This window comes from Echinops telfairi, unplaced genomic scaffold, assembly GCF_000313985.2.
Source record: "Echinops telfairi isolate 266 unplaced genomic scaffold, ASM31398v2 ScPeMD7_3533;HRSCAF=4204_0, whole genome shotgun sequence".
Classification (NCBI taxonomy): domain Eukaryota; kingdom Metazoa; phylum Chordata; class Mammalia; order Afrosoricida; family Tenrecidae; genus Echinops; species Echinops telfairi.
Genome location: NW_022107431.1, coordinates 64,040,178 through 64,063,347, shown reverse-complemented (window position 1 = coordinate 64,063,347; position 23,170 = coordinate 64,040,178). Strand labels below are relative to the sequence as shown.

At 39.9% G+C, this 23,170-nt stretch overlaps 1 protein-coding gene across 1 annotated transcript in view; it reads left to right on the top strand.

The window, feature by feature from the left end:
- EPB41L2 (erythrocyte membrane protein band 4.1 like 2) overlaps nucleotides 1-23,170 on the top strand; it is a 235,655-nt gene that overhangs the window by 196,772 nt on the left and 15,713 nt on the right. Inside the window, exons 15-21 of the mRNA XM_030886731.2 lie at nucleotides 1,768-1,869; nucleotides 8,449-8,502; nucleotides 8,707-9,282; nucleotides 11,105-11,227; nucleotides 13,266-13,364; nucleotides 14,965-15,045; nucleotides 19,629-19,740. Of these exons, the coding sequence (XP_030742591.1) occupies nucleotides 1,768-1,869; nucleotides 8,449-8,502; nucleotides 8,707-9,282; nucleotides 11,105-11,227; nucleotides 13,266-13,364; nucleotides 14,965-15,045; nucleotides 19,629-19,736 (1,143 nt within the window). The 3' untranslated portion in view covers nucleotides 19,737-19,740. The remainder of the gene's footprint in view (nucleotides 1-1,767; nucleotides 1,870-8,448; nucleotides 8,503-8,706; nucleotides 9,283-11,104; nucleotides 11,228-13,265; nucleotides 13,365-14,964; nucleotides 15,046-19,628; nucleotides 19,741-23,170) is intronic.

Here is a 23,170-nt window from a genome sequence, read left to right as displayed (position 1 = left end):
GTCGCTGAGCTATTTGTTGGCAATTTGTCTCATTCTAGGTGATATGTTGATAGTTAGAAAGTGTTTGCATTTGATTTTTTAATGTAATTGCTAACAATATTTTACACACTAAATGTTTATTAACAAGGTAATATTTATTGGTGTAGTTCCTAGGTAAATTGTATGGATTTAATAATACTTTTGAATTAATTTCAGAATGAAATTATTACATTTCTCTCAAATAAATTAATGTTAATGAGTTATTACATAGGATAACCTATACACTGATAATATATTGCATTTTAATAATTTTTCTACTAGTAACTTGAAATTGGGAGTTAATAGTTAAAGTAATAATTCAAAGGACTTAGGAATGTAGACCGTATTTACCGTGACTTCAAGTAATTACTGTGAAGGATAATGAGTTAAACTTACCTTTAAACAAAAATCGATGAACCTTGTTGAAAACTTAGAAATATTTTTCATCATGTAACTCAGAACAGAAACTGGTGTATGAAATAGAGATCAATTTGTGTAAAACAAACAAAACTGTATCATATCTCTGAACTGTCATTCACTTTCTTCCCATGGCTTTATTCTGTCTGCTTCCAAGAGAAGTATTGCCTTTTGAATGCATTGTCAAACTATTTCTTCTTACATTCCCATTTACGTCAGCTCCTTCAGATGCTCCTGGACTGACCCTGGACTTCTGTAGGCTTTTTTAGGATACCATATTTAATGCACAGTTGATAAAATAGAAAGTTGTTATCCTGTAATCTCATCTTTTCCGTTTTTCTTCTCTTCTGAAATTCAGCATAGTATGACCTAAATGTTTTCAGATTTTCACTTTATGGTCTAAATAGTCTAGTGCTGTTTTTATTCACCTTGTTTATTTTTCATGCCCGCACCCCCCACGCTTTAATCACCTTTTAAAAACAAGACTGTTAGTTGCTTTACATCTCTACATTTGTAACAGAAAGGAAAATAGTTCTTTAAGAATAGATTAAACAGAAATATTAGCTGAACTGAGGGGAAAAGATACTGACCAAAAATGTGATTCAAAGCCTCATGAGAGGGTCTTCCAAGATGCACACAACTGAAATTCATATGTTCACCCTTAGGGAGAGTATTCATATTAATATTTCATCATTTGACTCTAGAGCAATGGTTGTCAACCTTCCTAACGCGACCCTTTAATACAGTTCCTCATGTTGTGGTGACCCCTCAACCATAAAATTATTTTCGTTGCTACTTCATAACTGTAATTTTGCTAGTTATGAATCATAATGTAAATATCTGATATGCAGGATGTATTTTCATAGTTACAAATTGAACATAAAGCATAGTGATTAATCACAAAAACAATATGTAATTATATATTATAAAATATTTATTTCTAATTACAAGTCAATGAAATTTTATCTTGCATGATGTATCATGGGTACTCATATCAGGGCAGACCTGCATATGGGCGGACCCTCCTGGAGAGTGATAGAGGAGCGGTGTCTTGGTTCCTAAGTCCATTGGAAATATGTGTTTTCTGATGGTCTTAGGTGACCCTTGTGACAGGGTCGTTCGACCCCCCAAAGGGGCCACAACCCACAGGTTGAGAACCACAGCTCTAGAGTGTTGTGGTTTTTAGAGAAACAGTGCCTGATGACAATGTCAAGGTCTTGCTCTCCTGTTAGGTACCGGTAGCTGACCCACATGGCTGTTTTATGTTTGTGTTGCTATAGGTGTAATGTATTTGTCTTATTTGTTGTTATGTCAATTGTTTTAAAACAATAGAGGAAAGGAGACCATCTTTTCAAGGACATTTTACCCACGAAGGAGAAGCCCCAGATGGCGACAGCATGGGCTGCTGAAGGAGGAGCTGAGGAGGCGGACAAGGTGTTCACCGCGCATCCTTGGGTCCACTTTCGCTTTGCTCCTTTTTCCATGTAGTTCTGCCCACAGCCATAAAATAACCATTTTTCTTGCGTAACACTTCACTTAAACTTTTTAGGAGTAATTTGTTTGAGGATTAAAATAACCTTCAATCAGCACCGATAGAAATACAGGCTCACAAGGTGAGGGAGTCCAGGTTGCAGGGTGTGCTGTATTTTAAGAGTCAGAGTGGTGAAATGCAGAATAGTCACCGTTTTACATGATAAGTGATCCCTGAACTTCATGTATGTTGCAGACACTTGGGAAACCATGATTGCACATGAGAGAGCACTGTATAGTACTATGCACCTAACAGATTCCGTCTGACTTAGGGTCCTGGTTTACAGTTTTCTTTTTTAAGATTTTTAATCATAACAAAAGACCTTCTGTACACTATAAGTAGGCTTCTAAATTCTCTATCTGTGCTCTTGTAAACATGTATGAACTATCTGACATAACTAAAGAGGTTAGTTTTCTATTATTTTCACCTATTAATCTTTTTTCTCTACTGATTTTGCTTAACCAACTGCTCAGCCACTGTTGGCTGGGGCTAGAGAGCTTAGTTTCTAGTGGTACTCAGAACGGTTGAGAAAATAGATGAAATATAGCAATGTGTTAGAAGTGATGGAGAAGGCCGCTTTATCATTGTGGTCAGAGGAGGATGCCATGGTGAGGGAGCATTATTTGAGTTTGATCATCTGTGAACAGAAGGAAGCAAAAGTGGAGAGTTTTGCAGGGTTAAGGAAGAACAAAAGCAGTAGCCCAGAGCAGGAACTGCTGAAGAGAACTGAAATTATCCAGTGACCATGGCTTTATTGAACAAGAGGAAGCATGAAGCAAGTCAGAGACGGTCTCCCTAGGTCCCAACCAGGGGAAGCATGATCCCGTCGACAGCTTGGAATTGTATGACCGGAGTGATAGGAAGCCACTGGAGAGTTTTCAGCCAGGTATGTGCCTGGCCGAGCCCTCTGGTGGCTGGATGAGGAGTGAGTTAGAGAGAGTGTGAATGACAGCAGAGATTGGTCATAAGGAAAAGATGTTTCAAAAAAAATAGTTTTCACTGGGCAGTAGAGATTATTTGTCAAAATGCCTGGTAGGGCAGAGACAACCAAGTAAATGAGAGTGAAACCTTGCCCTAGCAGAATTAGAAGTCTAGTTGCGATGAAATAGTTCCGAAACACTGCAAATGAGAAAGATAATCTCACAAAGCTGAATAATTATGAGAAACAATCTCACAAAGCTGTGTGGTAAAATGTTAGCTACAGGGACATATAGACACCCCACACGGGGACGAATAAAAGAAATCTGGGTGAAGGGAGGCACTCGACGGTGTAAGACATGAAGTAACAACAGTAGATACAATTGATCGAGATTCATAGGGGAGGGAAGGTGGGGAGAGGAAGGGGGAAGAAAGAAGCTGATACCAAGGGCTTAAGTAGAAAGAAAATGTTTCGGAAATGTTGATGGCAGTATGTACAAGAGTGCTTAGTACAACTGAATGTTGGATTGTTAAAAGATTTGTAAGAGCCCCAATTAAATGATTGATTTTTTAAAAAGTTAATTACTAAGCCAGACCTCATAGAATTAGACTCAATACATGTAATACTTTCCATCACATGTTCTGAAATAATACATATTTTAAGAAATTTATTCAATAGAAGCAAGTCAAGCTGTACTACTTGATCAGTTGAACTCATGTCCTTGGACTTTTCTACAATAGAAAGCACAAGAAGTTTGGTGAAGAAGTTTAAAGTTAGATTTTTTTTTTTACAGATCTCAGACTTTAGAAAATATGCAATATAAAATATCTTTCTTAGAAATTATGATAAAATAAGTGATGCTCTGTGGAATTTACATCTGAAACCCATTGATCACTGGCTAGCTCCTGAGTGGTTTTTATATGCACTTGAAGTTGCTTTTATCTCATCGCACATACACTGAGGAAAATATATGAGGGTGCTTCAAAAAGTTATGGAAATTGTTCATTATCTTTTACTTCTATTTTTCTAGGAATAGTTTTGAAGCTCTCTCACACTTCAAGATCTATCGATCTATCTATCGATTTACTTTTGCTTTCTTTTTTCCTTTTATTTTTGTCCACCGCCAAAAAGTAACCCTTTTTTCTTACATGCCACCTTACTTAAACTTTTTTTGGAACAATTTTTTGAGGATTAAAAAAAGCTAAATCCCCATATAGAAATGTGTATATATTTATATGTGTGTGTATATATATAGATATATGTATTTATATATGCATATATATACACACACACTATACAATCTTTCATACATCTCTTTACCCACAGAACTTATTACTCACTTATATTGTATCAGTAACTTTCCTAACTCCATGCTTCCACTATTAGTTGAAAGCAAGCCAGTTGAATAATGTTTTTGACTTTTAGTGCCTTCATTTTGCTACTGATTTTGCATTTATCTTTGGGTTGTCAGCGTAATTGGGCTATAGAATTAAAAACACACCTAAAATATAATTTGCCACAACCCCCCCACCCCCATTTCTATATTGTGACCATTTAGCAAAATGCAATGATAGTGTCTTGTTTGGAAAAATAAATAGGTTGAACTTTCAAAGTGACTTCAATTTGAACGTGAGTAATTCATTTTGAGAGTAGAGCAGAAAATTGGGAACTACATTGTTTACTTTTTGGCAAATAACTGCATCTATTTTATACCCTCTTATATTGACATGCTTAAATTTGTATATTCTCTCATGTCTAATAGAGATTACATAGGTTATAATTTTAGAGTAGTCTTGAGCACACTTTATGGAATAATTAAAGAATGCCATTTACTTAAATTCTCCTGGAAGGACACTTTTCCCACCTACCCTAGAGATGCTGTAAATAATAAGAATTTAATTGAGCTGAATCAATCTGGAAGTCCGGTTCCTATCTCCAATGCAGGTACATACCACCACCTCATTCTCCTCCCCTTGTGGGTGCGTGCCCCCACTCCGCCTAACTCAGAGTGTTATTTATTTCATTATTGTTCAGATCCCTCGGTTGTTTTGGAATGACTTCTGCACACTTTTGAGGGTTGACCGCATGATAACTGTGCCTGGCACTCCACGTGTCCGCCAGGCCAGGGCCCATCACTGAAAGGGTAGAACTATGACTATTACATTTTCCTGGTTAGTTTTTTTTTAGGGACGAATAATTTTCACATTTTCACTTCACGGTGTTTCTCTGTCTAAAATTTCCCCCTGATTTTTATTGCTTCAAATGCAGTTTATTCATTCATAATTAATTTAGCATGTCTGGTTGTGCAGTAAATGAGAACGGAAGAGACCTCTGGAGGTCAAGCACTTGTGCAAACTATCTAGATATTACCTGAGTGTTAGATGACAAAATTGGGACGGTGGCCTTAGGGACAGAATCACCCAAGCCCTAACACCAGGAGTGAGCATTATAAGTATGAGAGCCACAGAAGAGGCCATCTGTGCAGAAAAAGGTCCACACGCAAAACGACTTCGGGAATATGTGAAGTAGTGTCAGCTGGGGAGTAGTGGGTAGGTTGTATCAGTTTATGATAAGAGCTTCAGCAATAAGTCAAGGAATTTTAGCTGGATTCTGAAAGTAAAACTATCAGATATTGAAAAGCTGGCATGCAGGTGAGCCTCCACATATCCTTCTGTGGAGTCTTAGAATTCTCATCCTTCTTCCAGTTTATGCTGTTCTGTTATTCTTTCTTGTGTAACCTTTCTTTCCTTTCAGTAGGTTGTTGCTACCTGTTCAGACTTGTTAATTCTTTGCTCTTCCTTTTCTGACCTCTCTAGAGTCTAGAAGAGGAGATAACATCCATGTTGTTTAGTGAAAAGGGCTGTTCTGATAGTGTGAGAACCACCTTCACGTCAGCCGCCATTTGGACAGCAGAGGGCACTGTTGTGAACTATAATGCACCTTCTGAAACGCTTTCTTCCTCGCCCTTCTCACGGTTGTCTGAGGTGCATTTTACTTTGTTTCCCCTGTTATTAAAAGCCACATATGAGAATAATTTTTATTTTGGGGGGAATTCAGGAGCGTTTCTCTCCCCAGTGCTTTCATTAGTGCAATTAACCTTTCCCAAGGAAGACATTCAAGAAAAAGTGACTGAACACAGACACGTAGAAGAGATATAGATTTGAATATTTCTCCTACCTGTGCCTCCCCTAAGCCCCCAATAAAACTGCCTAAAGAGACTCATTTAAACCTTTGAGGCTCAGAGTCTGAGTTTTCAGGCAGAAGGAAACCCCGAGACCAATAGAAATCTAAGTATGTTCTGCACAATTTGTTTTAAATCCGACTTCTCTTAAGCATCTTTCTATGGCTTGTGATTTTTAAAATGTGTTCATAAAGAAGATTTGAGATACTTCCCTTAGCCAATAAAATAGTTCTTTTTTGGTGACCCCTAGGAGAATCCCTGAACTTTGAGAGAACATTTCTAGCCGAAGTGTTCTGATCTTAGGACATCATTATTTTTAAAACCTATTTCTCAAAATAGATTCAGTGCTTTCCAGTTTGGTGACTAACATGTGCAGATTCACTTACACTTAGGCTCCTTTGCTTTATCAGTGGCACGACTTATGTGATACCAGTTTTGAGCAAGTAAATATACTCTTCCCAGGTATTTAAGGCTAACCATGCAGATTAGAGCGAACACGTGAGCCTAGGTGCTGCAAAGGAGTGTGCCATTTTAGGGCCATGAACGCCTGGTTGTCCATGCCACCGGTGGCAGTGGATGCTGTGAAAGTGTGCTCTAGGACAGTGATAGCTGCAATCCAGTCGGTATCTGGACAGTTTCACAGCAAGGTTCTTCTCTGCCTAGAGGATGCACAGGTGCGCTGCTTCCCTTCATCTGGCAGGGAGATGCCTTCCTGAATAAGTAGGACAACGCTCTCCCGCAGATTTATTTTAGATTTGATCACAGGCTATGTGCCACTTGAATGTCAAAAAGTTAACTAGACTACTTTTTCAAGTAAAGCAGTCTTCTAAAAATAGCAGTATGGTCTCTGACTAGGATCACAGCAAAATAGGAGAAAATTGAGAAGAACGAAAGTCACATTCATGGAAAGACCCGACGCAGTGGTCTGAGAGATCCTGGAGGAGCCCGAGATCCTGACACTAGTCTTATTCAGAGGCTATCTCTCAGCCGAACAACAGCTGTAAGCCCGTCAGATACAGCACCCGAGAGGAGTATTCATTAGACTTCGCAATTACATGCGATCAAAAGGGCAACGTTTTCCTGAAGGCACAAATGAGGAGGCAAGAACAGGCAGAAAACTAGGAGGAATGGAGATGGGAAGCCGTGTTGGGATAGGGAGCATGCAAAGCCATGGTGGGATCACAGCCGGTGTGGGGCGGATGCACCGTGTGCCAACCTTGGCTGGGAGATGAACTTGCTCTGTAGACTTCCATGAACCATGGTGGGATCACAGCCAGTGTGGGGCGGATGCACTGTGTGGCCAGCCCTGGCTGGGAGATGAACTTGCTCTGTAGACTTCCATGAACCATGGTAGGATCACAGCCAGTGTGGGGCGGATGTGCTGTGTGTGCCAACCCTGGCTGGGAGATGAACTTGCTCTGTAGACTTCCATGAACCATGGTGGGATCACAGCCAGTGTGGGGCGGATGCACTGTGTGCAGACCTTGGCTGGGAGATGAACTTGCTCTGTAGACTTCCATGTGAGAGCACACTAGAAATATAAGGATAGTAATACAAAACAGCCCTCTAAAAATAGATTTTAAAACATAACTTTTCCACAAAGAATGTTTCTATCCCAGTTATTAATACCATGACATAGTAGTTTGTACCAGTGATATACAGAGAGGTATTTACTAAACAACTAGAGTAAATACTTACACCAGTGTCTTGGGAGGTAGGGAAGAACATCTCGAATAATAAAACTTGATTAATATCTGATATCTAAAATGCTGCTGGAGGAGCTAAATTTTCCGCCTGGAGCCATTATTGACTTCTACTGAACATTATAATATCCCTCTTACTATCCTGTTACACAATTTGTTGTGCTAATAATCATTTCTGAAACAAACTTTAATGTTAGTAGCTGTCGATGGCCAAGAGTAGTTTTGCCATTAAAAGACGATTTTTTTTTTTTTTTTTAACAAGCCAGCGAAAAAGAAAGGTGTCATCACCTTAATTTAGTAGAGTTTTAGTCTGGGCTTCATAGACTTCTTAAAACCAAAGCCTGTTGTTGTAAATAGGTTTCAAAGTTTTAAAACTTCTCTTTATGCTGTTCAGTAAGTGCTGGCGCAATTCCAAAAATCAGCTACATAAGTAGTAGGTATAGATATAACTACCACAAAAGCTTTTTCTTACCTTGGGAGGATATTGGCTGTTTTTGTGTTTTCCATTTTGTAAGTTTTGTGGTGTTGGTCTTGACTGCCCTTTATTTGACCCTGCGCAGAGGTCACTGTCGATGTGGATTCTTCCTCTTCTGTCCTTGCTGTGTTGGATATTTGTTTTGCTGGGTGTTGAGGTAACACTGTATTGATTTTGTGTCCTTGGTTGCTTTTTGTTCCGCAGAAACGCTCTCCCGAGTCAGAAGGGCCATGCGCTGGAGCCAGTGATGCTGTTAAGGTTCTCCCCCCTTTCCCTGTTACCACCATCGCCTGCTGTCTCTGACCCCCCCACGGTGTCCCCGCTTCCCTTTCAGTCAGCATCGCAACCATCTGTGTTTTCCTCCATGACATGAACCTACCACCATCAGTTAGTCTGGGTTTCTACCCTTTTAATTTATTCATGTATTTTTGTTTTCCCTCATCCATCTTTTTTTTTGTACAGAGTTCACATGAGACTCTGAATATAGTGGAAGAGAAGAAACGGGCAGAGGTTGGGAAAGACGAAAGAGTAATCATAATCACGGAAGAAATGAATGGTAAAGAGCTATCACCTGGGAGTGGTCCTGGGGATATTCGGAAGGTGGAGCTGCTGGCACCCAAAGACTCCACCTCCCTGTCTTCTGAGAGCAGCAGCAGCAGCAGCAGCATTGAGAGCGAAGAAGATGATGTGGGAGAGTACCGCCCCCACCACCGTGTGATGGAGGGCACCATAAGGGAGGAGCAGGAGGAGTATGAAGAGGCGGAGGAGGAGCCCGGTCAAGCAGTCAAGGTAGTAGAGAGGGAGGAAGCAGTGCCAGAAGCCAGCCCAGTCAAACAAGCAGGTGCCAGTGCAATCCCAGTAGAAACAGTGACCCAGGAAAATGTAGTGGCCCCCAAGCTCTCCGGAGAGAAGAGTATAAACGAAGGCACTATTAAGCAAGCCCTGAGCGAAGAAACAGAGGAAGAACAACTTAAAGTTAATGGAGAGGTGTCTCGTGTTGACATTGATGTTTTGCCACAAATTATCTGTTGTTCCGAGGTAAATTGGAGGCCCAAGTGGGAGCTAACCTATCATAGAGCAGGTGGTAAAACACCTGCCTTCCCTTCCTGCCTTCCCACTTCGCCAGCCTTTTCAACAAGATTCCGATTCTTTACTCTACTGGGAGAAATCCTGGGGCGAGAGCCCCGCTTTTAGATTTCCTGCCCTCTGTTTGTGGCTTCTCCCTTCTTTACTGCAAGTCGACCACCCACTTTCTGGGTAAATTCTCTGGTGGCAGATGTATCGTTTTCTTCCTTTCCATTTCACATGTAAACTTTTCTTTGCTTGTTTTGAACATTTCCAGTTCTTCTGTTCTTCGTTGTACTCTTCTTGACACTGCATGCTTTTGCATTGTTTTAATTAGAAAACTGTATATGCTGTGTTTTTAAAATGCCCAATGTGAGTGTGTGTGAGTCCTGTTGTCATGAATGGACTTCATTAATTTTGTGTGTCTCATTCTTTCCTCAACTTAGACTTTTTTAGAAATGGCGGCCAACTTAGATTACTATGGTGTTCTGGTCGTAGCATCTGACAGTGATGCGAATGTTACCTCTTTCTGCTCATGGATGCACGGAATTGCAGGGTTTCGTTATGAGTCTCTTTCTTTCAAAGAGGGCTAGACTTGATCCTTGTTCTGATCTCTCATCCCTTCCAGATTAGTTGCAAGTGAATGATATGTCCTGTTGACTTGTCTGTATTTAATGTCTTTTCCTTTCTCTTCAGGAAAGAGAACTTTCCTGATTCCTCTTAGATGCAGTTTTGATCAGTAGATGCAGTGTCCCTGAATTAGAACTTAGAGTTATCCTGAGGGAGGGTTTACATTTGTGGAATATTTCTTGATTGTAAAATTAAATACCCACAATGTAGGGGTAGTTCACATGTGCTATTTTTGATAGAGTAGAAAGTTGTGATGTTGAGTCTGACCTGAAAGAATATACTGGATTTTTACCGTGCCATGGTTAAACTTCCCGTTTTCCTTCAGAGACGGCATTTCGAGACTCTGTGACTACTGTTTGCTCCTGCCAGCACATTATCTCATTATCTCTTTAGTTAATGACTTCTATTGGAAACTTGTCTCCAGGACAGTAGTATTTTGGAAATAGTATAGTCAAGTTATATAGTAAATATATAGGTGGGGTCTTCAGAAACTTTTCTATTAATGTTCTAAATTGTTTTGGAGCATTAATGCAGTGTTGGAGTAATTTAACTTTATGTTGTATCTTGTAATACACAAGATAAACTCCAAGTCTTAGACAAGTATAATTGAAAAGAATAACTTCAAGTATAACTGTCTCCATTGTCAGTAAAGCAGAAAAGGCTTTTGGGGTAAAAAGAACAAATCTTAGCCCACCTTGCTGGTAGACCAGTGAAAGGACATGAGCCTTCACATGAGCCAGGGGCTCTTTAAATTACAGTGAAAGTAGAGCTCAAGTCCCTTCAGACAGGCCAAAGTATATGTCACTGCCCACCAGGCTGTACATTCAACTCATTTGTGCCCATTGCAGCTTAACCATATGATAATAGAAGGGGTAGTGTTACATTAGCTTATCTTTCTCTCATTCATACACACAAGGGATTTTCAGACAGTTTTTAAAAATTATGCATTATTTGGAAGCTCTCTTGTATGTATGATATATGGCATGCAGCATTTGAAGAAAGGTTTTATATCTTTTGTTTGCGTTTGGGTAATTGCTCTTTTTCCTTTTCTCTTATGCATGAAAGCGTTTTTGAATATGGTTTTTACATTTATCTTGAAGGTTCCATTAAGCACTTTTACATCCTTACCGCTAGAATTTATTTTTCCCTTCCTTTTCCACCTTAGCCACCAGTGGTCAAAACAGAGATGGTAACAATTTCTGATGCCTCACAAAGAACAGAAATCCCCACCAAGCAAGTCCCCATTGTCCAAACTGAGACCCGAACCATCACTTACGAGGCTCCACAGGTACAAAAGCCCCAGACTTGGACTGCTCTCAATTTCTGTTTTCATTCTGTCGTTTCTAGTTTATGTGTTTCTGACTTTGGTGTAGGATTTTTATATGTCCATTTCATAGCCTTATGTCAACAGTGAAATAACTGATTGTGTAGCTCTCTTAGATTGCCAGAGGGCCACAATCAAATTGATGACCCAGTTATTTCTGAGGATCAGTGTACATATACTTATTTAGAGTGAGTATTATCAGTTTGTTCGTGTTCATGTGCGCCTGGGAAACAGATCGCCTTACACAGTTGATTCGATCTGATACAGTGAGTAGAGCAGTAGGTCATACCCACCCCCCTCTTCCACTTGATGAACTCACACATGCTTCTTATTCTCACATGATTATTTTCTGAAAAATTATATAAACGAGTATTTCCCCAAATGGACGTGACTGCCCTGGACCAATCCAGGGGCCATGCAAAAGCAGAGACCTACCCTTTATTTTGGATTATGGGCTTTATCCTGGATTTTAGTACCAAAATTTTAATTGCCAGCCAGGCACTGAGTAAATTTTTTTCTTTCTCAAAAAGGGACATCTGTAGGCCAAGTAAGTTTGGGAACTTATAATTTAAGCTACCAGATCTGTGTGTATGACTTAGGTAGTCTTCAGGCGTTTATCTGTAAAGATTTGAAATAGGCATTAAGATATCTAACCCTGAGGGTAATCAAAAAGGGAAAAATATTCATCATTATAAAATGGAATTGTTTAATGTGTAGGATAATGGTTCTCTTTACTGGGAAGATTAGAATTCTGTAGGAGGGTTGCACCTTGGTGGAGGACAATATATTACTGCTTTCTTGAAATATTTTTGCAATTGTTGAACGTGTGTGTATGAGAGGCTTCTCTCAAAATTGTCCTGGGCCTACTGTCCGTATGAGTGCATCGATCCTACACGAGCTCAGGGGAGAAGATGCACATGTGTGACTGTGTTATGGGAAGTGCCAAGTGTGCATTTCCCTTTCAGCTTTTAGTCAGACAGACTCCGGACTTTCACGTTTTCAGATTACGTCCATGAATCAGTGAATACCAAGAAACAGCAAGCAAATACATTTGGATATTAACAATATGATCTGAGTTAGGCTATCAGGTCACTTCTGTATTTCCCATGGTAGGCTCCAGAACTTTCTGCCTTTTTCATTACCAAAACAAACAAGTACAAATGTTTCGATATACCAGGAGGCAGTGGGGAGGGTACTTTCAAAAGTTCAGGGAAATAATGCAAGCTTATAGAAAACCCCTCATGCATAGAATTGACATATGTGTATACATATGTGTGGAGTAATGTATCTGTATTGTTATCGCTGGATTCAGAGCCTGTATATGGAGAGCCTATGTGTGCTTTCTAGGGGTTTCAAACGTGTCTGTTCGGAGGTGCCTGTGGGTGGCTTCTGACTGCTATTCAGGGGCTCCTTATGTGTACTGCATACATTCCAACACAAAAGCTATTAGGAATGTGGTATAGATTTTTTAAATTCTGCTTGAGTTAAACAGACAATGAAATCATTCGAATTTGGCCATTGTATTCAGGCTCTATTCTAGTAATTTGAGAAAGTGTTTTTCTGTTTTTGCCCACCTTTGCTTAAAACCCATAGCAACAAATTACTTGGTACTTCCCCAGTCTGCCTGCCTCTAGCAGGAATTTTGAAAGCGTCTCTGCCTGGTTCTCTGGTTTTCCTTCTGGTTCCTGCAGAATGGTCTTCAGGTCGAATTCTCGACTCCTTTGGAGCATTCCTCCCCACCTGCTCCTTCTGTTCTTCCTGGTTTTTCTCTCCACTCGCAGGATTTGCTTCTGCATGCACATCCAGCTTGTTGCTACTTTATTGTTTTAATTTTCAGCCATTTTCTGTAAATTGCCACCATGAACATGAATAGGATATGCAGGTAGCACCCTCTGCCAACTGCATAGGTTTGTAAAGCTGTGTCTGGAATGGGGATGGGTCTTCTTGGACAACAGAATGGAAGTTAAGCATTGCTTTGTATTTTCCCCCCAACTATCCAAAGGTTGATGGCGGGGCTGGTGGTGATTCGGGCACATTACTGACCGCACAAACCATCACATCTGAGTCCGTGTCGACAACAACCACCACACATATCACCAAGGTAAAGCAGTCCAGGGGATCCTGCGGAGGTGTGATGGTGCTTCACAAACAGGATCCTTTCTGAATGGTTGCTTTCTCCCATTCCATGCTTCAAAGTAATACCCAGACAGTGCCAGCGGAGTGAGGCTCCAAATATATTTTAACCGAATTGCAGTGTTATAAAGTGCAAGGGGGGAGTAGTTTCAGAAAGGTGGAAGCGCAGGTTTGGTAAGTACAAATGAGCTTCTGAGTGAAGCAATTGAATAAAGGCCATCATTCATGATTTTCGATAGGTTTTCAAACGGTGTAAAACTTGCCTCACTTATTTCTAGCGTGTTGATGTTGTGGGTATTTTCACAGAGCATTCTCTGCATGTTTCCAGTGATTCCCAGTGTGGTTCCTGGGATACCAGCATCAGTATCAGCTCCACTTATTGCGAGGTGGACGAGGGGGCTTCAAAGAGTTCATGTGAAAATTCCATTATCTTTTGATTCCATTTTCCCACACACTTTTTGAAGCCTTGTCGTATATTTGACAGCCCAGTCCCAGATCTCCTGATACTCTGAAGGGATTTGTAGAAATGCTCCAGGTGATTCTAATGTGCATTAAAGTCACCAAATTTCTCACTCCATCACTTTTCAGAGACTTTTTTTCTTCTACTTTTCACACTTGGTTAGTGTTTAAAGATTAAAAATACATAATTTATTCTGTGTTTAAGCCAAAACAAAACTGTAAATTAAAAATGCCACATAAATGCAAGGTAGTTATGGTATTAATTTTTAAAATATATGTAGCATTATTAAAGCTGGTGATAGGCATTTTGTTTTCTTTTTGCATTAAAGTGCATTAATGTGTAGTCTTAACATGTACATTGATGGGAGTTGTAGAGATTGGGTGTGCGCTTTCTCAGGACTGTGTGGTGTCTGCCCTTTGCTCAGAGTGTCACAGCTACATGATGTAGCTTCTGCTGGAGATGGTGTGCCACAGACTGCATCAGTTTGCCAGGAGCCAGTATGCTGGACCCTATTCCCCCCATAGCTCCTTCCCCTGGTCCTTTCCGTCAATGGTTAGCCGCGTGTTCCGTGACCACACAGTCACAACCACAAGCTAGAATCACACTTCAGCAAAAAGCACAACATCGATCTAAACCATATTCCACATCTTACTATCGTACTACACCAAATGAACAAAATTACCACATGAATTTGTATGACTAAAATCATGCTGTCAGAATTGTAACATCAATTTTCCAAACCCAGAACAGGTAAATTATCGGAATTTCTTGGAACTATCCAAATACCGAGTAATGATCACCCTTTTAAAAAACCAGTTAGGAGTAAAGAAATTCCGGAAATTGGAACAGAAAGTCTCCATGGACACTATTTGGATTGGAGGGTATCTGTCTCAGCTTCTTAATCTTACCTGGATTTTGATAAGACTAGTTTTAGGGTTGCGATCACCTGATTGACAGAAGTTACCATGTTAACACTAGAAATCTCTTAAGAGCTTATAAACCACAGCAAGTCCCTGCAAGGTCAGCTTTGTATTTATTGCCGAAGTTTTGTTTCCTCTGATTTTGCATGCTTTGACGATTGTTCTTTTTTCTTCTTTATGACCTTTAGACTGTAAAAGGTGGAATATCTGAAACAAGAATTGAGAAACGTATTGTGATCACAGGAGATACAGATATTGATCATGACCAGGTAAAGAAAGCCCTGCAGTGCTAGTTCTGAAAGTGACTGTTGGTTTTCTAAGGTTGCCACTGCTCATCTTGCCGCCCTACCATGCTGACAGTTCCCTGGACGCTACCTGGCCTTCCAGCCATCCTGTAATGACCAGTAGAAAACAGAGCGGAATTGTTATTGCTCCCTGGTTTTACCTGGACTTTTTGGTCCAAATAATCAGAGGATTCCTGGCAACCATTACGATATTCCTATGGGTCTGGTTTAAAAGACAAATCATTGAATTTTAACAGTTGAGTGATGGTTTAAAGATGCTAGCTTAATAAAAGAGAGAGAGAAAGAGACTAAAATTGACTTGTGCCCCCTTTAGGAAATTTCCCAGTATTTTTTTGATAGCATTAGAAAATGGAGCTATTTACTACCAGCCATTTTCCATGAACTATTACAGTTATGGTGGGCTAAAGTCTCTTACACAAACATTTTAATTTATTCAGAACAAAATTGTTGAGTCATTGCTGCCATCATTCTCATATGAGTGTTGGCAGAATGCTGGCCTGAGAGCAGGTAATGGCTGGAAGTGCCAGAGACTTCCAGGGCAGCTCAAATCCCAGTCCCAAGGGATGATGAGATTTCGGTGTTCTCTTCTGAGTGTTTTGAATTGGCTGGCATTAGAGGAGACCAAGCTGCTTCCCTTTCACAGCAGCTTGAAGAGAAAGGATAAGAAATGTTCAACTGACCGTTTCAGCTGGAGAATAGGAAGAAATGATCATTACCCAGCTTTGAACACAATACCAAGTTCAGAGAATTTTAGGGAATGAAATCTTTTGTTTAATAAAGATTCCTTATATGTGATTCAAGAGACATGGATTTTTCTGTTCCAGCCTAGAAAAAAATTATCTCTGTTTGTTTTTAAAACTTCTATAACCATGATTTATATTTTTATATGTCCTATATGTTCTATTTTATATGTTTAATTTCTTGAGGGCTGGGGTTGGGGAAAGGGTCCCCAGACTCTTCGTTCTCACTTGGGGGTCGAGTTTCCTAGTTGATGACCTGGTTACCTGGTAACCACTGAAAAATTAATTTACCTGGTTACCACTGAAAATTAATTACTTTTGTGAAAATAAGCTTCCAATTTTCTGTAAACCCGCTGTCATTGAGTCATTTCTGATGCATAGCGCCCCTATTGGACTGAGTAGACAGCCCCATGGGTTTCCAAGGCTGCTGAAGCACCCGCAGAGCATTTGGTAAGCTCTAGCCATTGACCTCGAAGTTAGCAGCCCAGTGTGTAATTTACTATGCCGCACAAGCCGCTGCCTACTGGAGCAGCCTGACGTTTCGCTGGTAGGACTATTTAACATTGAATGAGGGAAAAGTCATTCTGTGTTAGATAACTGACCGTCTTGTAGTGATTCTAATATCATTGACCCCGTTTTCAATGTCTTGTCTAGTTTAAAAGAGATCTTATTAGTGGACTGTAACCTTTATCTGGATGAAGTGGAAAAGAAGCAATCTGTTTTGTGTTGGGAAATTTATAGAAACTTGATGTAGAGGATTTTTTTTTTCTGCTTGTCTTGACTCGGCTTTTGGAGGTGGGTTGTGGAGGGGGGTATGGTTGAACTGCCCTGCCATTGCTCACTGGACCATATTTCTTTCTAATGAAATAATTTCCCCATTGGGGATTATGATGTCATAATTCTCTCACAGGCAGGTCCTTAGTGATTCCTTAATAAATCCGCATTTTACAGTGTTTTATTTTATCTGCTAATAATTATGAAATGAAGGATCTCTAGGCAAACTGATTCTAAATGTGTTTGAAGATGATAGTAGTGTTTATTTTTTTCCCCTACTTTCCTGCTGATAGAAGCATGTTTTATATGACTTGAGCCCTGGTGGCATTATGGTTACATTGGGCTGCTAACTACCAGCTAAGCAGTTCGAAACCACCACTTGCCCCACGAGAGAAAGACAGGGCATCCTACTTCCATAAAGAGTTACATTCTCAGAAACTCAAAGGGCAAGTTCTACGCTGTCCTCTAGGGTCACAATGAGTTGGCATCGACTCGATAGTAGTGGCCTTCTTTTGTTTTGTTTTTAGAAAACACCAGATATGCTTCCTATCTAAGTAAGAGACATCTGGGTTTTATAGAGGCAGATCTCTTTATAGTATTTGGTTTGCCTGTAAGTACATTAAGGAGCCCTGGTGGCACTGCTGGATAAGCAGTAGACTACTAACCTCAAGATCAGTGGAGAACCAGGTTATCTACTCCTATAAAAATCTATAGTGTTGGAAACCTGATGTCTCTGTACATTGAAATCAATTCCCTGGCAGTGGGTTCGGTGGTATTTACATTTGGCTCCCTTCAAGCTTGTCCAGGACATTTTACAATTCAGGTCAGACTGAAAACAATGAAAGAATTTTATTGTTTACCTCCATCCTCTCTGGACCCCTGTGCTCCTTCTCTTACCCTCTTCCCATCCTTCCCTATGTTAGTACACTGAGAAGCTCTTCTGACCACGCCTGATGTCTGCGCTGATTCTCACTACACTCTTGCCCCCTGGCCTTTCCACTTACCCCTGCTGAGCCGGGCTTTTGCTCTGTAGAGTTATGGCAGACAGACCGTGGTGCACAGAAGAAATGCAGTTGTGTCCCCTCCAGCAGGTAGCAGATCAAAAGGGAAAATTATGCCACTATTCTCCATTGGGTTGTTTTCTTATAAGACATGGAGCTTTCTATGTTAATACAATTTCATTTTTAGAATTCCTTCCCAAACTTTTAGTGTTGTTCTGTGGTATATTGTTTCGTATTCTTTCTCCAAAAGACCACTTTAAAATAAAAATGAACAACAATGAACAAAAACATCTTTTCTTCTAAAAAATAAGGTCTTTTGTTAGTGTTATTCATTCTTACTTTGCCATCACACTTAGTAGGGCTTACTTTCTGATGAAATAGAGAGAAGCTGTGTCTCCTTTCTCACCGCCTGGTCAATACTCCCGCCCAGGTCTGTCTCTGCCACCCACCAGCTAATTGGCCATCTCCAAGAGCCATGAACCTTGGGGACTTTAAGTTTTTAAAATATGAAGTTGTGATCTGTACTCGACAGTCTTGTTCTCGAGTGTTACTGATTGTGTGTCGCTATGGCCACTATTTGGCTTGTTCTGTGTCCCAGGAAAAAAGGGCAATGATGGTGCTGTGGCTTATACATGGGGCTACTAACTGCCTGGCTGGCGGTTCAAACCCACCAGCTGCTCCATGGGAGAAAAAATGAGGCTGTCTACTGTTGTAAAGATTTACAGCCTTGGAGATTACATATTATAAGTTATATGTTAAAAAATATTATAGAGTCTTTAGGTTGCTGTGAATTAGAATTGACTTGAAGGGAGGGCTGTGGGTGGGTGGGTATACCCAAACATTTACATAGGATTTCCCTGCCACATTTTACGTCAACAAACATTTTAATGCAAGCACGAACTTAAGAGAGCAGAGAAGAGCAGGGCCTGGTTCTGCGCAGTGGGGTGTTGGTATTTGGGTAATAACTAGCATCTCTGAGTGAATCAGTCAGGCACTCTGCGGTGTGCTTCCCATCATTATTGGCATTCTCAGGCCTGTGAACTCCCTCTTTCCCTGAATATTAAATAAGTCTTCCCTCCTTTGAATCCATTCAACTAACCCTACTCAGCAAGTTCTTTCTTACAGTCCTTTTCACATGCTGCATGGGTAGCTTTTACGTCATTGAGAAGGCTTCGAACCTTGGACCTTTTCTTACACTAACCCCATTGCCGTAGAGTCAATTCTGGCTCACAGTGCCGTTGTAGGACAGAACAGAAGTGCCCCATAGGCTTTCTAAGACTGTCAGTCTGTAGGGAAGCAGACTGCGACTTCATTCTCCCGGAGATCAGCTGGCAGTTTCCAACTGCTGACCTTTCAGTTGCCTTAGAGGGGTTAACCGCTCTGCTACTGAGACTCCTTTCTTGCACAAAGGCTAACTAAGAACCAAATGGCACTTATTTTAACTGACTTCCACATTTTGAAGACCCTGAAATGGCTCTTATGTGTAACCCGGCGACTACTTGTACTTCAAGCCCTCCTTAAAGTCAAACCCACTGCCATTGAATTGATTATTGACTCATAATGATACCATGTATGTTTTCTAAGGCTGTCAGTCTTTATGGGAGCAGACAGCTTCATCTTCTTCCCAAGGAGTGGCTCTGGTGGGTTTGAACCATCAACCATATGCTTAGCTGCCGCGTGCTTACCAGACAGTGTCGCCAGGGCTCCCCTCAGTCCCTACAGCAAGCCTTAACATGACCTTTACAGCATTGGCACTAGGCAAGGCTACCAAACTCAGAGGAGAACTGTTCTTGTGAGGCTGGAATTCCAAGCCAGTGTGTCTCTTCTACGAGCATCAGTGTTTGAAACTGCCATACAGAAATGAGAAAGTGAGAAGAGTGAGCATAGTCTCCAATGAGCAAGAGCTCATTTCAACCCATAATTCCTGCTTCCTCAAATAAAGAAATGGATCTGTTTGGCCTTGAGGTTGAGTCTGGGTTTATCAGTATGCATGTTTTCAGCTCACAGCTGCTTTCTCTCCTGACCCCACCAGGCCTTGGCCCAGGCCATCAAGGAAGCCAGAGAGCAGCACCCTGACATGTCTGTCACGAGAGTGGTGGTGCACAAAGAAACTGAGTTGGAGGAGGAAGGTGAAGAGTAATCAGGTAAGAACACCCACACGGGTGTGAAACGCTTTTATGTCATACAGCCTCAGCTTCCTGCATGACATTTGACTTTTCAGATTGTTGTTATTCCTAAGAACATCTGCTTAGGTTTACTTGTATGTTATTCTAAAACCTGTGAGCTGTGATGTTACTGAGTGCATGGTAATAATTTTATAAAAAGCACCTTAATAATAAATTAGCGTTTACAATAACTTTGAGGATGGTGCTGTGACCCTGAATTAGATGGGGGATTTTTACTATAATAGGGACAAGTGGAAAATGAGTTATCCTCAGGAAGGATTCTTAAAGAAGCAGTAAGTTCGTATATATGACATGTATGGGCATATATAGATACTGGCAGTCAGCTTACAAATGAGATCTGTGTGTGTCTTTAAGTTGATTTTGTAGGTAGAGCAGAGGAGCCACGTACAGTCCTTAATCTTACTGCAGGGCAGGAAAAGTGTTTGCAGCCTTCTTCAGTGACTTAAGTTACCCATACAGAAAGTGAAGGAGACGGGGATGAAGGGTTCCTTGAGTCCAGAGGGGTTGCTTCAGCTGCTGCAGAGTGAGAGCGGTTTACAGAATATTAAGGCAAGGCTTCAAGAAACGGCTGTGCCCCACTCGAAGATGGCAGCCAACCAATGCGTGCCTCTTCATAGTCCTGCCAGGAATGTAGTCTCATGTATCAGGCTCCTGAATGGGTTTACTTTGCTTCTTTTACATCTCTTAATCCCAGGCTTTGATGCAGAACATTTCCATGTTCTGGTTTCTGTGACGAATCACCTAAACTAAAAATTCTAGTGGTTACCTGTGTTGCTTCATCAGCCATGACAGAACTAGTTCACAGCCAAGCATTAGTGAAGAAGTAGTTGCCCATAAAGTAGGTATTTATAACACAGGGCTACCTTAATATATATCATTTAAAACAGCCACACCAACAGAAGTAAAAGTAAAGGATAAATGGCAAAGTTTAATACATCTGATAGGGACAGTATTAATAACCCAAATAAATAGTCTTCTGTATCAGTTTTGAAAAATTGAGTGCTTAAGTAGAAAAAAACGGGCAGAAGATTACGCAAGAATGCCATTAGAAACAAAGAGGACAGTAAGCAGAATCAGTCCAGGCTTACCACTGCTGAAATCTAAATATCAATTAAAAATGCAGTGTTCTAGTATTTATTTATAAAGTTGGGCCCTTTTTTTAAAACCGATGTTGGCGAGGTTGTAGGGGGAAATATGGTCATATACTGATATGTAGATTATTAACATTTCCTTGAAACAGTTTGGCAAAACTGATCTTAAAATCTCAAAACAACAGCAACAAAAATCACCCCCACCTAACTATACCTATCACTTGTATCCGTTTAAAGAATTCATCTTAGGTCCTGGGTTCCCACTTATTTTTAGCCCAAGTCCAAGAGTAGTTAGTTTGGTAACACACTCCAGCTTGATATTCACCTTCTGAAATGATCATTGAAGATAAGGGTGCTACAGCAAAGTGTGGTGAAGAAAGCAGCTATCAATAGGAATGGTGTCTGGGATCTTAGAGGCGTGTATTCAAGCAAGCAGCCATCCAAGGGAGGAATCAACTGAGTCCACAGGGAAGAAGCACAGCAGCCTGTGTGATCCAAAGATGACAACAAAATTTGTAGAAAGCTATGGAGCACAATGGGAACCCAAAATCCAGCTGTAGACTGTCTAATGAGATTAAGCCTCTGGCAGATCCCTTCTTGTCACAGTCAAGAGTCTTGAACAGCTTTATTATCAGATTATTGTAAACTTGATTATGGTGGCTCAAACATGATATAATTTGATATTTGATCAATTGGCCTCCTTCTTGATCCAACCAGAATTTGTTCTAGGGCCAATTATTTCTTGAACTTGTTCCACGACAAAAATTTCTTCCCTGGCTTTAAAAAATACTCATAGTGGTCTTTTTTTTTTTTATTCTTTATTTACATCTTTGTCTTCATATTACTATTATTTTGTCCTTGCCTTTTTATTTTAATTTTTTCTGTTGTGTTTCCCAGTTGGTAAAACACAGAAGGAATAGATGCATAGAGATAATAACTGATGTAATGGTTTGTTGGGGATGAGGGGGCAATCGGTAGATGAATTAGGGAGCAAACAATAAATCAGTAGTCAGAATTAGGGAGCAAACAATAAATGTGGGCATAGGGAAGGAACACTAGAACTGCTTGTGATTATATATATGCAACTAGTTTTAAAAGCAATTTAACCTGGAAGTGTATGATATGTGAATACTATATCAAGAAAACCACTAAAAAAAGAGAAAATCCAAATTTGACCAATGGTTACCATGGGTGAAGGGGAAAGGGGTATTGAGTTTATGTTAGTGATGGAATAATTTGTAAAAGGATACTAATAATGGTTGTACAACACAAAGAGTATAATCATTGGCACTCAATTATATAAGTAGAGGTGGAATTGGAGAATGTTAAGTATATTGTTGCCACAATTTAAAAATGTTACATGAATAATGAGTAGAAGGAAGAAGAAAATTCAATTCTAGACTTGAATATGGTGGCAATTGTATACTCTTCTTGATATGACTGAATTGTATGACTTGTGGATTAAGTGCTAATAAAACTTAAAAATAATTCATGTTAAATCAACAGCTATATAAAAAGATGTATATACATGGATATTTATCACATATTCACATGAAAAACAAAATTTTTAAAAATCACAGTGGTCAACAAGAGGATATTGGTTATGCATTACACTGCATGTGATGAGCCAGTAGTCAATGAAAGCTGTGCTATGGAATTCTTAATGAACTGAATAAATGTTCACAACCGCTTGTTAGGTTTTTGAAAGGCAGCCTCACCACACAACATCTAAACTCAGCTATTTTTTAGTTGTTACATAATGTGTGTGGAGTGTGTTCGTTATTTGATCTTTCTTATCAGAATCAGATTGTTAGGTTCTAGGTTAATACCGGTCGGGGTTGAATAGAATTGCATACTCGCTGTAGCTCAATATGGGCAGATTTATGTTGCTAAGGTTTTAAGTCATATTACCTATAAACATAAAATGCCTCTATTTCTATAGACCTTCTTCAATGTTTTTCAGTAAATTTATATTTTTTCTAAAAAAAGTTTTATAAATATTGTATCGGCATTATTATTACATTTATATATTTTTTATGCTATTTAAATGATTTTTTAAAATAGAATTTTCTAGAGGTTATTGTTTTTGTATGTCTACTGGCCCTGTGACTGTGGTCACAGAGCTGTCAAGGTCACGGAAAAATATTTTGGAGGTGGCCAAAGACTTGGTTAAAATGTTTTGTGGTCTGATCCTTGATGTTTGGGAATAAATAAGATCTGATAATTTGAAGTCATGAGAAACAAAAAGAATTTTCTAGCTGTTTTTGGCACAGATACAATTGACTTTCCATATTGAT